Source organism: Bidens hawaiensis, unplaced genomic scaffold, assembly GCF_021521415.1.
Source record: "Bidens hawaiensis isolate Kalapana, Puna unplaced genomic scaffold, B.hawaiensis_p1.1 tig00072287_1, whole genome shotgun sequence".
Taxonomy (NCBI): domain Eukaryota; kingdom Viridiplantae; phylum Streptophyta; class Magnoliopsida; order Asterales; family Asteraceae; genus Bidens; species Bidens hawaiensis.
In genome coordinates this window covers 17832-31645 of record NW_027502647.1, presented here as the reverse complement: position 1 = coordinate 31645, position 13814 = coordinate 17832, and the positions used below count along the sequence as shown (strand labels likewise).

Here is a 13814-nt window from a genome sequence, read left to right as displayed (position 1 = left end):
TTTAACTTTTTTCTAAACAATGCATATAATTTGTCAAAATAGAATTAAAACGTATGTTAATAGCTAGAATTTTAAATTTAAATTGATCTAAATAAGATAGTAAACATTTCTTCCTTTACTTGTTTTTTTTTCTTCTAAAATTTCCCATATCATATTACTTCGTATAAGTGTTCACCTATCTATAAATAAACAAGCAGTTATTATCTATACTAAATATAATATATTAATGATGTTATTATTTATACTATATATAACTAGTCGAGTGCCCGTACGATTTAGCAGGAATAACATTTTAAGTTAAGGTTGTTAGCAAGTCAAGGCCAACTTGACTTAAACTTTACATCAAGCCGACTCAGCTCAGCTTTAAACTAAAGCTGAAATCTTAAAGTCGAGATTGTCTTAATTATTTTGATATTTATATAATTTGAGTATTATTAATTATATTTTTGTAAAACATATAAAATGAATATAAAAAAAAGAATAAAGTTGAGTAATTTGGATATACACAAGGGGTCAAAGTTGTACATTAAATAGTATAATATTTAATAAGTGAACTATTTTTAATTGTAACAAGTTTATTTATATTTGTTATCAAATAGATAAAGGGTTATATATGTAACTAATGAGATGAAATTGTAACTATTTATGTTTAAAAAACTTGTACATTCATGCACATATTTATACAGTAATAACTTGTACATTTCAAACCGTTCATCTGATTTGAAAAAAAATTATATTGGAACGTATACAAAAATAAGCCCGTTTAAATAGGTATGCTCGGATTTTTTTAAATCATATTTTTGTAAAACATATTAGATTAAAATAAAAAAAGTATAAAGTTGAGTTAAAAGTGGGTAAACATGAAGGGTCAAAGTTGTAAGTAGTTCTTGAATTACAAAATTTGAGTAAAGTTGGGGTACCATAATTGTAATTATATTTGTTAAACTAAATGAACGTCGGTTAATTATGTTGAAAATACTACTTTACCCCTTTATGTGCATGTACCATATGCATTAAAACATGTAAATTACTTAAAAACTTGCGTCTTAATTTACCCCTCTTTGATGTATTATATATAGTAAAGATATACCAATGATGGGCAAATTAAGACGTTATCTTTAAGTAATTTACAAGATTTAATGCATTATGTACAACACTAATTAGGGACAAAAATGTAATTGTAACATTAAATCTCACGTGCATTTTCAATTATTCAAAATAGTTACAAGCTTCATCCCTTAAAATTACAACTTTGGTTCTTTGTCTTTTACTTATATATTATTTTATTTTCACTTTTAACCCAATTACCCCCACGATTTTAAAACGATCATAACTTTTTCGTACGTTAATATTTTTTAAAATAAATGGCATCATAAAAACGAGCATTTTATTATCTTTAATTTGAGTATGATATTGCTATAGTTTTTGAAGTAAAAAAAAATTATGCAAAAGTGTTTGCGGTTTGCTTTTGATGGTTTTAAATTAACCATGAGCCAACTTTACCCATTTTTTGTTATCGTCGAAAACCGAAACTAAACTGTTTCTAATTAAAACCCAACTAAACCGAACCATTACCAACGATTAGGTTCCGATATAGTTTGTACTTCGATAAAAAAATTTGAGTTTAAAATTTAAAATAAGAATTATAAATCTGCATATACATTCACTTCAAACTAAGCATCAACTAATACGTTATTAAGAGAATCATACTATGAACAAAGATAACTTTGGTGACATAAATAATAAACCTTATTAGAATAAATAAAATGCGAAATTATAACAAGAACAAAGATTATAAAAAAACCATATGAAAATTTGGTTAAATTAAAGTTGTGATAGAAAATTTTGCTCGTATTAAATAAAACTTCGGTTAACTATATTTTAACTATGTCTAATATATATTATATCTAATGCTAAGTAAGTAAATAATTAACATTTCAATATATATGGTCATCTCCGGTTTCAACCGTGAAACCAAACTGGTGAACAGTCTTACAGTTTTAAACAAAATAATGAACACTCAAAAATTTGTTATATGATTATCAAAGTATGTGTTTCCAGTTTCCCGCTGCATTGCGCGGGCACTCTTCTGGTAAAAAATAAAACCAAGATGTAAAATTTAAACAAGGCTTTGCTATACAAAAATTAAATTAGGACTTTTTATGTATTTTTAACAATTCAAAGATTTTATAATATATTTTTTTTATAGAATGCAGAGTTTGAATCATTAACTTATTTTTTTACAACCTAATCATTCTATTAAAATGTGAATGATATTAAGTCAAAAATTGGATATGCACAAATTAAATTAATATCGTATGTGTTTTTTTTTAAAGAGAATATTTACTGAGTTTTTAATGCCATTAATTATTACTCAATTAGTTAAAATTAAAATCATAATAAGAAGAATTAAATTAATCAAGGTTGTGCAAGTCAAAGGTGTACTGGCAAGCTAGATGGATTTCCGTACATAAATGGTGACTCGAGGTTTGACGCGTGTCCCCGGAAACCGCGTTTTCCTTCCACTATTTATTAACCCCCCCATCACCATTTCCATTCTATCCCAAATGCTTCTTCATTCAAATCAAAACATTTTATTCCATTCACAACAGTATTATCATTAATGGCCTCCTACGACAATTTAACAGCCGTTGACCCATGGATGTTCCGTTCCTCCATAGCGGATCCCTGGTTCCCTGCCAATGACTTCGCAGTGGAAACAGAATCCGCTTTGACCAAGGCGCTGCAACAATCACTCTTCAGTCAACCGATTGTTGCAGCGCCTGGTTGGCCGAAGCAGAGCGATTACTCTGCTTCGGCTTCCGCTTCAACTGTAACCGGATCCGGAGCCGGGTTTGGGTCCGGATCCGGTTCGGAGCCAGAAACTCCAGGATCGAAACACCGGGGAGGAAGCGGGAACAACAGCCTTCTCGGTGTTTCGATCGGGAAGTCCAAGAAGCGGAAGTCGCGTGCGTCGAAGCGAATGACGACGTATATCCAGGCGGAACCATCAAACTTCAGGCAGATGGTGCAGGAGGTCACCGGAGTGAAGTTTGAAGGGAGCGGGAGGTTGCCGGAACCGGAGAGACTCCGGCGACCGGTTTTCAACGAGATGCAAGGACTGCTGCCGACGCTGGATACTTCTGCTTATTTGATTGATAATGCACGCCGGTTTCCGGTTTCGGGTTCTGCGATGGGGGTTTCGAAGAGGAGTCAAGTGACGGAAAACGGTGGTGGTGCCGGAGTTATTGATGTTTATAGTTGTTTTAGTTTTCCGACTCTTGAATCGTCGATTTAAGTGTATTCACATGTTTTTGGTCTTGTTTCGTTTTCGGAAAATCTTTTATAATTTTACAACTATTAAGGAATCTGATGTGGAATCTGATGTTTTTTTATCACAAAGAATAGAAGTTCACCGTTAAAAAAAATAGCTCCACAGTTATTAGGCTGAGGGGTGTGGGGCTTCAGCGGGGGCGCGAGAGGCGCTAGCACCACACCACCGGGGCGCGAGAGGGGCGCGAGAGGGGCGCGAGCACGGAATTCAAAGCAGGCGCAAGGTGGGTCGCGGGAGAAAGGTGGCGTAAAGGAGCATTGAGAGACGTGACATAGCCGTTGGGAGTACACAAATGAGCCGTTGGGCTCTTTAATTTAATAAAAAAAAAATTATTCTTCCTATATATAAACCCAATATCACCTAAAACAATTACCACACCCAAAATCACATAAAACAATTACCACAACTTCAAAAAAAAAACCAAAAATCAACCCATCTTCCAAACTTTTTTTTAAAAACATGTCTAGAAAGAATAATGTTTTTTTAGTACTTTAATTTTTTTTTTATTTTTAGATATTAATGTGTTTTTTTTAATGTGTGTTTTTTTTAATAATTTATGAGTTTTTTTAATAATACGTTTTTTGAATATATTTATAAAAAAATAAAAAAAAAAATCCGCTGGAGCCCCTCCACACCAGGGCCAGGGGCTCCAGCGGGGGCTCCATCACCCATCTTATCCAGTTTCTCTCTCTGCCACCCGCCACAATATTATTGGCTGGAGCCCCCACTCGCGCCCCCGTTAGAGCCCCCCACACCCCTCAGCCTTAACAAAAACTCAATTCTTCTTAATGAATTTACTGACAGTAAAGTTTTTCTTATTAGATGTAATGCTTTCACTGTCACTTTTTTCTTTTTAATTTTGTTATAATTTAACTTGTTTATTAATATTCAGTTAATTTGCTAATTCTTTATATATTAAATACTAAAGTTTACAAAAATAATATTTTTATAAATAAATTCTTAAAATACAACACAAGTCAAGTCATACTATCTTGATTGCTTTATGCTTACATAGTTAATGATGTCACCCGTCTAACGCTGGAAAAATCTTTTAAAACCAATTCTTCAAATACAACATAAGTCAAGTCATGCTATCTTGATTACTTAATGCTTACACAATGGATGATGTCACTCACCCGTCTAGACGCTTGTGTTGGAAAAATCTTTTTAAAAACCGTATACTAGAATATAATAATAAACATTAACATTATTATGTGCATATATGCATGGTTATTGACTTATTGTGTGCATGTGGCATTGTAATAGCCTAGTAGGTGTTAAACAAATGAAGCAAATATATACTAGCTAACCACAATCACATCAAAAACATATGGACAAATTAACCTAATTTTGGATATAGTCACTCTGTATTAAGACGATAAATGGCATGATCAGGAGAAACAATATGCCATATAAAATGGTAATGCAATAGATACTTAATTTAGTTTAATGCAAGTTAAATCAAAAGACTAAACAATTTTATAAACTATATTGATTAAAACATTAGTTTTATTATAAAAAATGTAAAACGTGAATCGTTTACTACACCAAATAAATGAATATAAAAAGGCAGTAGTTGTTAGGCTAAGGGGTGTGGGGGGCTCTAATGGGGGCTCCAACCAATAATATTATGACGTGTGGCAGAGAGAGAAACTGGATAAGGGGGGTGTTGGAGCCCCCGTTGGAGCCCCTGGCCCTGGTATGGAGGCTTTAATGGGGGCTTTAATGGGGTATAATTATATAGGAAAAATATTTTTTTTTTTGGGTTTGGTCGGCTCCCAACGGTCAAAAAACCGTCAAATCCCGTGTTTTTCTCTCTCTTCTCCCGCTAACCAGCTTGCGCCTGCATGTTTTTCCGCGCTAGCGCCCCGGTTAGCGCCCCGGTGGTGTGGTGTTAGCGCCTGGGGGCGCGAGCGGAGGGGCTCTAGCGCCCCCGTTGAAGCCCCACACCCCTCAGCCTTAGTAGTCACAGTCCATTATTTATGAAGTTTGTTGACGGAATGAAGGTTGGTAATTTCATTAACTCCAAGCCGATTTCAGCTGACCATCTGTCATGTTGGCTCATCCTTTGTGACTAAAGCACGACATCATATACACGTAATCCTTTCTTTTGTCGTAGCATTACTTTTCAAGGGTGGTCCCTACCTATATTTGCATACCCCTTCACTTCAAGTGGGGAAATATTTACTACAATTCGTTGTAATTCTAGCTTAAAACTAGTTTTGACCGAGTAAGTTTAATTAGTTTCACCGTTCAGGTGTTAAGATAATGATAATAGAGAAAGTTATATCAAAGATAAATATATTGTGTATTTGTTTACAATAATTTATTACATAAATTAGCGTGAAAAGAGAAGTAAACAAGACTTGAGATTCTTTTAATAATAATCAACGGGGTGAGGATTTAAAAAAGAAAACCCTTCAAAAAAAATTTAAAAAATGTAATCAAAAGAAAAAAACAAAAAAATTTAAAAAAAAATCAAAAAATCATTTTATCTAACATTTTAGTTTAAAAAAAAAAACTCTTAATTATACATTCAACATACTAACAGCTCTGAAAGTGAAGGAGGCGAAGATGATGATGGTGGTGGTGGTGGTGATACGAAGTGTGAAGATTCACATGACTTGAGACGTAAATATGAAAACGACTAATAGATACAAGTAAAGAAAAGAAATCGCATGAAACTAATTTGAAATCGAAATTGGAATTCCCATGAAACGCTATGAGTTTTCACCTTTCAATAAACGAAAACCTCATAAATTATTGAATAATCATATGGAAAAAGTATTAAACTTAACAATAAATAGTGAAATCGAATTAAAAATCGAGTGTTCATGAACCATCATGACTTTTTAAATTTTCACTTCTAAAACATAAGGATAAATGGAATGGAAATAAGGTAATCGAATTGAAATTCGACCATTCATGTATCACCATGACCTTCCGAATTTTCAATCTAAAAACGTGGTAGTAAATGAATAAAATAGTATAGTGATCGAATCAAAGTTTTTAAACTTAACTATTCTCGTTTAAAAATGCGTAATTAAATCGAACCAAAAGCTGAGTATTCGTGTATCACCACGACTTGATAGACTTTTAGTTAAAACACGTTGTAAAACATAGAGATTTGGACGTCACACGTCGCATAAACCATCGAAAACTGAATATCAAAAATCTGATTGTTGAAAATCCTCAAGAATCTTTACGTTAGGCATAAGCCTTGGACTTGTGTGTGCTTGTGTAATTGAAGTAATTGAATCATCAATATAATAATATTTGCGTACATGAGGCATAAACAAATTAATAATAACCAAATAATGTGCATTGAATAATCAAATAAGGCTCACATAATTTCTAATCATGCAACCTAAACAATTAAGCAAATAAACTATAAGCAACTGGAACACCACGTCTAATGTCCTATCTTATAGTCACGGCTCTGATACCAATCTATAACACCCCGGCTAAAACGGAATACGCCCGAGTGTGACGTACAGATTGCTCAAAACACATGTGACACAAACAAGAAATACAAGGAAAAATACAAGAACAATTAACAAATTTTCAATTTATTATTATAACCTAAGTTCTAGTGTCCTCGTCACGGTAGAATTCTCTAAAAAAGGTACCTGTAGCATATATATAAAATAATGTCAACTAAATGAATAGTTGGTGAGTTTACACAAGTTTTGATATAAGTACATAAAAATCTACAATTCCATGAAAACCCGTGAAAAGAAAATAAAGTCATTTCATGTTGGGATTGTGCACCAACGTACTCGAATAATAGCGCAAGTAAGTGTCTTTTCTGTTGGTAAAAACCAACATACTCGGATCGGGGGTCCCTATTCCACTCATAACATCGAGGTCCTGAGTGCAAAGGGGGGCGTATGATCATACTTAATGAGGAAACCATGAGCACGTATTCTTTGAGCAAGTAAGCAAGTAAACACACAAGTCCATGTAACGAATTGTAGTTTGTAGATAGTAAATAAACGAAATCGAATTGTTGATAGGATATATATGCTACCCCCAAAATAGTTAAAAATGGTAAAAAGGGGGTGTGAGAAACTCAGCTTGAAGTTGAAGACAAACTTGCAATAAAACCGAAAGTGCGTAAATGAAACCGAAGCAATTGACCTTCACAAACTAGAATTTGAAAGTACAAAATCAATATTAACTAACGACTTATAAAAAGTAGATAAATCGGGTTGTCGGGAATTGGAAGTGTTGAATGTATATTTTATTATGGGGTTGAACAATTTAACTTCATTTTATACATTAACGAATTAATAAATTATTGTCTTAATATTAGCTTAAATTATAAGATTAACATCAAATTTGAACATTATGACAGTTTATGGAAATTTTTGGTGTTAACATTATATTTTATTTTGAACGCAAAAGTGTTAACAAATTATAGAGTTCAACGAATCGAACATATATATATATATATATATATATATATATATATATATATGAGTATCATTACAGAACTGTTAAATTATTTAATAACTTGAAGGAACCCTTCAAAACTAACGTTTTTTTATAAATTTTTTTTTGTATGTTAATGTTCTTTAAAAGTAGTTTTATCATTTTTTTTATATCTATATCTACGATTACAATTTTAAAAATTAGTTTTTATACATATCTATGTATTGTTTTACACATATGTAAATCTATTAGTGCATAAATTTTACATATATGTAAACTTGTGATTAATATATGTAATCAAAATTTTTTATATGAAATATGATAAAACTACTCGTAAATAATGTTAATATACAAAAAATTTTTAAAAAAATGGTTGTTTGTTAAGGGTTCCTAGGAGTTCTTAATTTTTTTAGAGTTCTTAAATGATACCAACACTCTATATATATATATATTAAATGAGTTTAAAACGAATTTATCGAGTTTGAAATATTTGTTCTTTTTAGGTGCCAAATCATAGATATGGTTTAAAGCTAATTTATTTAACTTAATATAATTATATTTGATTTATATAACTTTTATAGGTTTTTAATTTGGTTATTATAAAAGAAAAATGATTTCTAGAAAAATAAGATAACAAAAACTGAAAATGACCTGACCCGGGTCCTTCTGCCTATATTAACATAAACCAACAAGTGGACCAATTTGATATTTTGAGAAAAAATGGAAACATAAAATATAAATGTAGAAAGAAACAATTTGTATATTAATAATAATGAGTACAGTAAAAGTATATCTACAATAGAATTTACATTAATATATATATATATACATGGAAATAACTGTCAAATACAGTTATTAGGATAATATATATATATATATATATATATATATATATATATATATATATATATATATATATATATATATGTATGATTTTATAACACTCCCCCTCATATATATATATATTACTATTTATTATACACTATTAACAACATGCTTCAGGATGATGCTAATTAGGTACTTCAGGACCTATAAAATAAATTGATACTACTGGACCAACTATGCTGCCTCGTTAAAAACCTTACTAAGAAAACCCAATGGGACAAAACTTAGTGAAGGAAAAGAGTACATCGTGTATAATGCTCCCCCTCAATTTAACTAACGACTTTCAATCTTCGAAGCCCGATCATTTTTGATAACTTCTCGAAACTGCTTCTAGGTAAAGATTTTGTGAATAAATCAGCTAGATTGTCACTTGACTTGATCTGACGAACTTCAATTTCCCCTTCTTTCCGCAGGTCATATGTTGAGAAGAACTTTGGTGATATGTGCTTTGTTCTATCACCTTTGATGTAGCCTTCTATGATTTGAGCTATACAAGCAGTATTGTCTTCATAGATAATTGTCGGGTCTTTCTTGATTTGTTCTAATCCACATGCTTCTTGTATGTGATTAATCATTGACCTTAACCACACGCATTCTCGGCCGGCATCATATAGTGCTATCAGTTCCGAATGATTTGAAGATGTTGCTGTAAGTGTTTGCTTAGTTGACTTCCATGAAATTGCAGTGCCACCATAAGTAAATACGTAACCTGTTTGAGATTTTGCTTTATACGGATCTGATAAATAACCAGCATTAGCATACCCAACAAGCTGGGACTTGTCATTCTTTTGATAGAAAAGACCTAAGTCTTGTGTCCCGCGAATATATCGGAAAATATGTTTTATTCCAGTCCAATGTCTACGCGTTGGATTCGAGCTGTATCTTGCTAGTACATGTACCGCGAATGCTATATCAGGTCGCGTGTTATTTTCAAGATACATAAGGGCACCGATTGCGCTTAAGTACGGCACTTCTGGACCAAGTACTTCTTCTCCCTCTTCCTGAGGGCTGTATGGATCTTTATGTGGATCTAGCGGTCGATGAACCATAGGAACGCTAATCGGATGTCCTTTAGTCATATTAAAACAAACCAACATCTTCTGGATGTAGTTTGACTGATGGACAAATGTGCCATTGCACAGATGCTCGAACTGCAGGCCGAGGCATAATTTTGTCGAACCAAGATCTTTCATTTCAAATTCTTTCTTTAATAATTCAGCAGCTTTCTCTATCTCTTCTGGAGATCCTATAATGTTGATATCGTCAACATAAACTGCTATTATGGTAAACTTTGAGCATGATCTTTTTATAAAGACACAAGGACTGATTGCATCAGACTTGTATCCTTCTTTTTTGAGATATTGACTGAGTCGATTGTACCACATACGACCAGATTGTTTAAGTCCATATAAAGATCTTTGGAGTTTTATAGCACACATATCTCGAGGTGTTGATTTTAACGCTTCAGGCAATTTTAATCCTTTAGGGATTTTCATATAGATGTAATTTTCAAGTGTCCCGTATAAGTATGCGGTGACATCCATAAGTCTCATATGAAGTCCTTCAGAGATTGTGAGGCCGATAAGAAACCTAAGGGTTATCGCATCCACTACTGGGGAATACGTTTCCTCAAAATCAACTCCTGGGATTTGGGAAAACCCTTGTGCTACTAATCGTGCCTTGTATCGTACAATCTCATTCTTTTCATTTCTTTTTATTGCAAACACCCATTTATAACCTACTGGTTTGACGTCTATGGGTGTTTGGACTACAGGTCCGAAAACATGTCGCTTTTCGAGCGAATTTAATTATGCGTTTATGGCTTCTTGCCATTTTGGGCAATCATTTCTGTGCATGCACTCTTCAAGAGTTTTAGGTACATAATCATTTTTATTGATTACATCCGTTGCTATAGCATATGCGAATATATCATCAACACATATTGTATTTCGGTTCCACATTGTACTATCTTGTACATAATTAATAGAGATCTCATGTTCATTCGGTACCGGTGTTTCTTCTGGAATTTCAGTTTTCTCTGGAATTATATTAGTCTCTTCTGGGACATTTACCTTTTCCGGGGTTTCATTTATGGCTTTTTCTGAGCTTTCACCAACTGCATTATTTTGCTCTTTATGTTTTCGTGGGTTCTTATCTTTGGAACCGATTGGTCTCCTACGTTTTCTTTGTATAGTAATCGTTTCTGGGATTATTTTAATTCGAGCAGGTGCATTTGAAGCTGGTATATGTGACTTTGTCACTCTATTTGAATCTGTGAAGGCATCTGGTAATTCATTTGCTATTCGTTGCAAATGTATAATCTTTTGGACTTCATATTCACATTGACCACTTCGGGGGTCAAGATTTAATAATGACGATGCATTCCAGATTATTTCTTGTGTTACCAGTCTTTCTTTATTCTTATCTCCCCCTAAGACTAGGAACATTGTTTCATTAAAATGACAATCAACATACCGTGCTGTAAACATATCTCCTGTCAGTGGTTCTAAATATTTAATTATAGACGGAGAGTTAAAACCAATGTAAATACCCAGTCTTCTTTGTGGCCCCATTTTAGGACGTTGTGGTGGTGGTATTGGTACATATACCGCACAACCAAAAATTCTTAGGTGGGACAGACTTGGTTCTTTTCCGGAAACCAGTTGTAATGGGGAATATTCATGATCAGCAGTTGGTCTTAATCTAATCAGTGCAGCGGCATGCAAAATAGCATGTCCCCATGCAGAAGAAGGTAGTTTGCTTCTCATCAGGAGTGGTCTAGCGATTAATTGTAATCGTTTAATAAAAGATTCAGCTAAACCATTTTGTGTGTGAACATGAGGCACTGGATGTTCAACATTTATCCCGATCGAAAAACAATAATCGTTAAATGATTGTGATGTAAATTCTCCTGCATTATCCATTCGGATGTTTTTAATTTGATTCTCCGGGAAATGAGCTCTCAATTGTATGATTTGAGCTACAAGTCGGGCAAATGCTACATTTCGGGTAGCTAAAAGACTCACATGTGACCACCTTGAAGATTCGTCAATTAAGACCAAGAAATAACGGAATGGTCCACTTGCAGGGTGAATAGGCCCGCAAATATCCCCTTGGATTCTTTCCAAAAATGAGGGGTTTTCTTGTATCAATTTAGTTTGTGAGGGTCGAGTAATAAGTTTGCCCAGAGAGCATGCTGCACATAATAAATCTTGTGGTAGCAAAACTTTTATGTTTTGAAGAGGATGACCGCTTGCATTTTTTATTATTCGTCTCATCATTATGCTACCAGGGTGACCTAATCGGTCATGCCATATATTAAATGTATCTTTATCTAATAACTTTCGGTTATTAACCATATATGATTCTATAGGATTGATATTAGTACAATATAAACCAGAGGATAAAGCTTGTAATTGTTCGACAATGGTTTCTTTACCATATTTGTTTGATATAACTTGAAGATACTCAATATTATTTTCAGATATTGTTTTTAGATGGTATCCATTTTTTCGAATATCTTTGAAACTTAGTAAATTTCTTCTGGATTTACTAGAGTATAATGCATTATTTATGATGAGTTGGGTACCTGAAGACAATGTTATGTGGGCTCTATCGGAACCTTCAATAAGGTTGCTAACACCAGATATAGTACTAACAGGTGTCTCTGCTGGAGACAACTCTGAGAAAAATTTTGTATGCTTAAGAATAGTGTTAGTACTACCGCTATCTATCAGACATTCATCACCAATCATAGCTCTTCTGGAGCTAGCAGACATATTTCTTTGGGAAATAAAAATAAAAGAAAAGAAATTAAAACATATTACAAAGTAGGAATTTTAAATATTACATAAGTTTAAATATGCATTTCAAGAGTTTAAACTAAATCAAGTTATAAGTTAAAGTTTTAAAGTATAGAGACATAACATAGCATTTAAACATCACGGACATTTTCAATAAAATCACATGCATCTAGATGAGTGTCTGATATGGTAGCAGAAGATGCTGAATTTGGTGCATCCTCGATAAGATTTGTTTCAACCTTTTTTCCCTTTTCTTTCATTATGCGTTGATACATTTCAACAAGATGTTTTGGGGTGCGACATGTGCGTGACCAGTGATTTGACATCCCACATCTATGACATCCATTGTTTTGGTGTCCACTGGTGTTTCCTTTAGAAGGCCGCCCCATATTTTGCCTACTTGATTCGCCACCACCATTTTTAGAACCATGAGACTCTCGTCGCCATGTATTGCTTCGTCCACGCCCACGACCTCTGCTGGGACCGCGGCCTCTGCCTCTTCCACGTCCGCTTTGATAGTTTGCCGCATTCGCTTCAGGGAATGGGCTTGAACCGGCAGGTCGCGATTGATGATTTTGGAGTAAGAGCTTGTTATTTTGCTCAGCGACCAGAAGACATGAAATCAATTCAGAATACTTAGTAAATTTACGTTCCCGATATTGCTACGACAGGAGCATATTTGATGCATGGAACGTAGAGAATGTTTTCTCAAGCATGTCTTCCTCGGCTATAATTTCACCACATAACTTAAGTTCAGATGTAATGCGGAACAAGGCAGAGTTGTACTCACTTACGGTTTTAAAATCTTGAAGTCTTAGATGAAGCCATTCATAACGAGCTTTAGGGAGCAAGACCAACTTCTGGTGGTCAAAACGCTCTTGAATATTTTTCCATAATTCAAGAGGATCTTCAACAGTCAGATATTCCCTTTTTAAATCTTCATGAAGATGATGACGAAGGAAGATCATTGCCTTCGCTTTATCTTGAAGGGAAGTCTGATTATCATCATTAATAGTCTCTCCCAAATTATTTGCTGTCAAATGAATTTTGGCATCTAGAGTCCATGGGAGGTAATTGTTCCCTGATATGTCAAGGGCGGCAAATTCAAGTTTTGACAAATATGACATGTTGTCTACAAGGGAAAAAATGATACAATAAGTATGTGTTTAATACGGAAGAACTTCTAGTTCTCATTATTAAGAACTTCAGGTTCCATATTAAAAATATATTGTTATAGAATTAAGAAGAGATTAAAATATTTTATCATATATACATGTGAAATCATTTTCTGGTTGTTAGATTTTGAAATTTAACACATCAAATATAATTAATTATAGATGCAAAAGTTACATATAGAA

At 33.4% G+C, this 13814-nt stretch overlaps 2 protein-coding genes across 2 annotated transcripts; one reads left to right on the top strand and one right to left on the bottom strand.

Moving 5' to 3' along the window:
- Nucleotides 1-2574: 2574 nt before the first annotated feature.
- On the top strand, nucleotides 2575-3368 carry LOC143605967 (calmodulin-binding protein 25-like). Its single transcript, XM_077081896.1, has one exon. It carries the CDS (start codon nucleotides 2624-2626, stop codon nucleotides 3296-3298), a length of 675 nt encoding a protein of 224 aa, XP_076938011.1. The 5' UTR covers nucleotides 2575-2623; the 3' UTR covers nucleotides 3299-3368.
- A 9750-nt stretch (nucleotides 3369-13118) lies between these two features.
- On the bottom strand, nucleotides 13119-13583 carry LOC143605968 (uncharacterized). Its single transcript, XM_077081897.1, has one exon. The coding sequence runs from the start codon at nucleotides 13581-13583 to the stop codon at nucleotides 13119-13121; it is 465 nt and encodes a 154-aa protein (XP_076938012.1).
- Nucleotides 13584-13814: the final 231 nt, after the last annotated feature.

Excerpts from the sequence above, each read along its gene's own strand:
- LOC143605967 (XM_077081896.1), top strand. The coding sequence starts at position 2,624 with ATGGCCTCCTACGACAATTTAACAGCCGTTGACCCATGGATGTTCCGT.
- LOC143605968 (XM_077081897.1), bottom strand. The coding sequence starts at position 13,583 with ATGTCATATTTGTCAAAACTTGAATTTGCCGCCCTTGACATATCAGGG.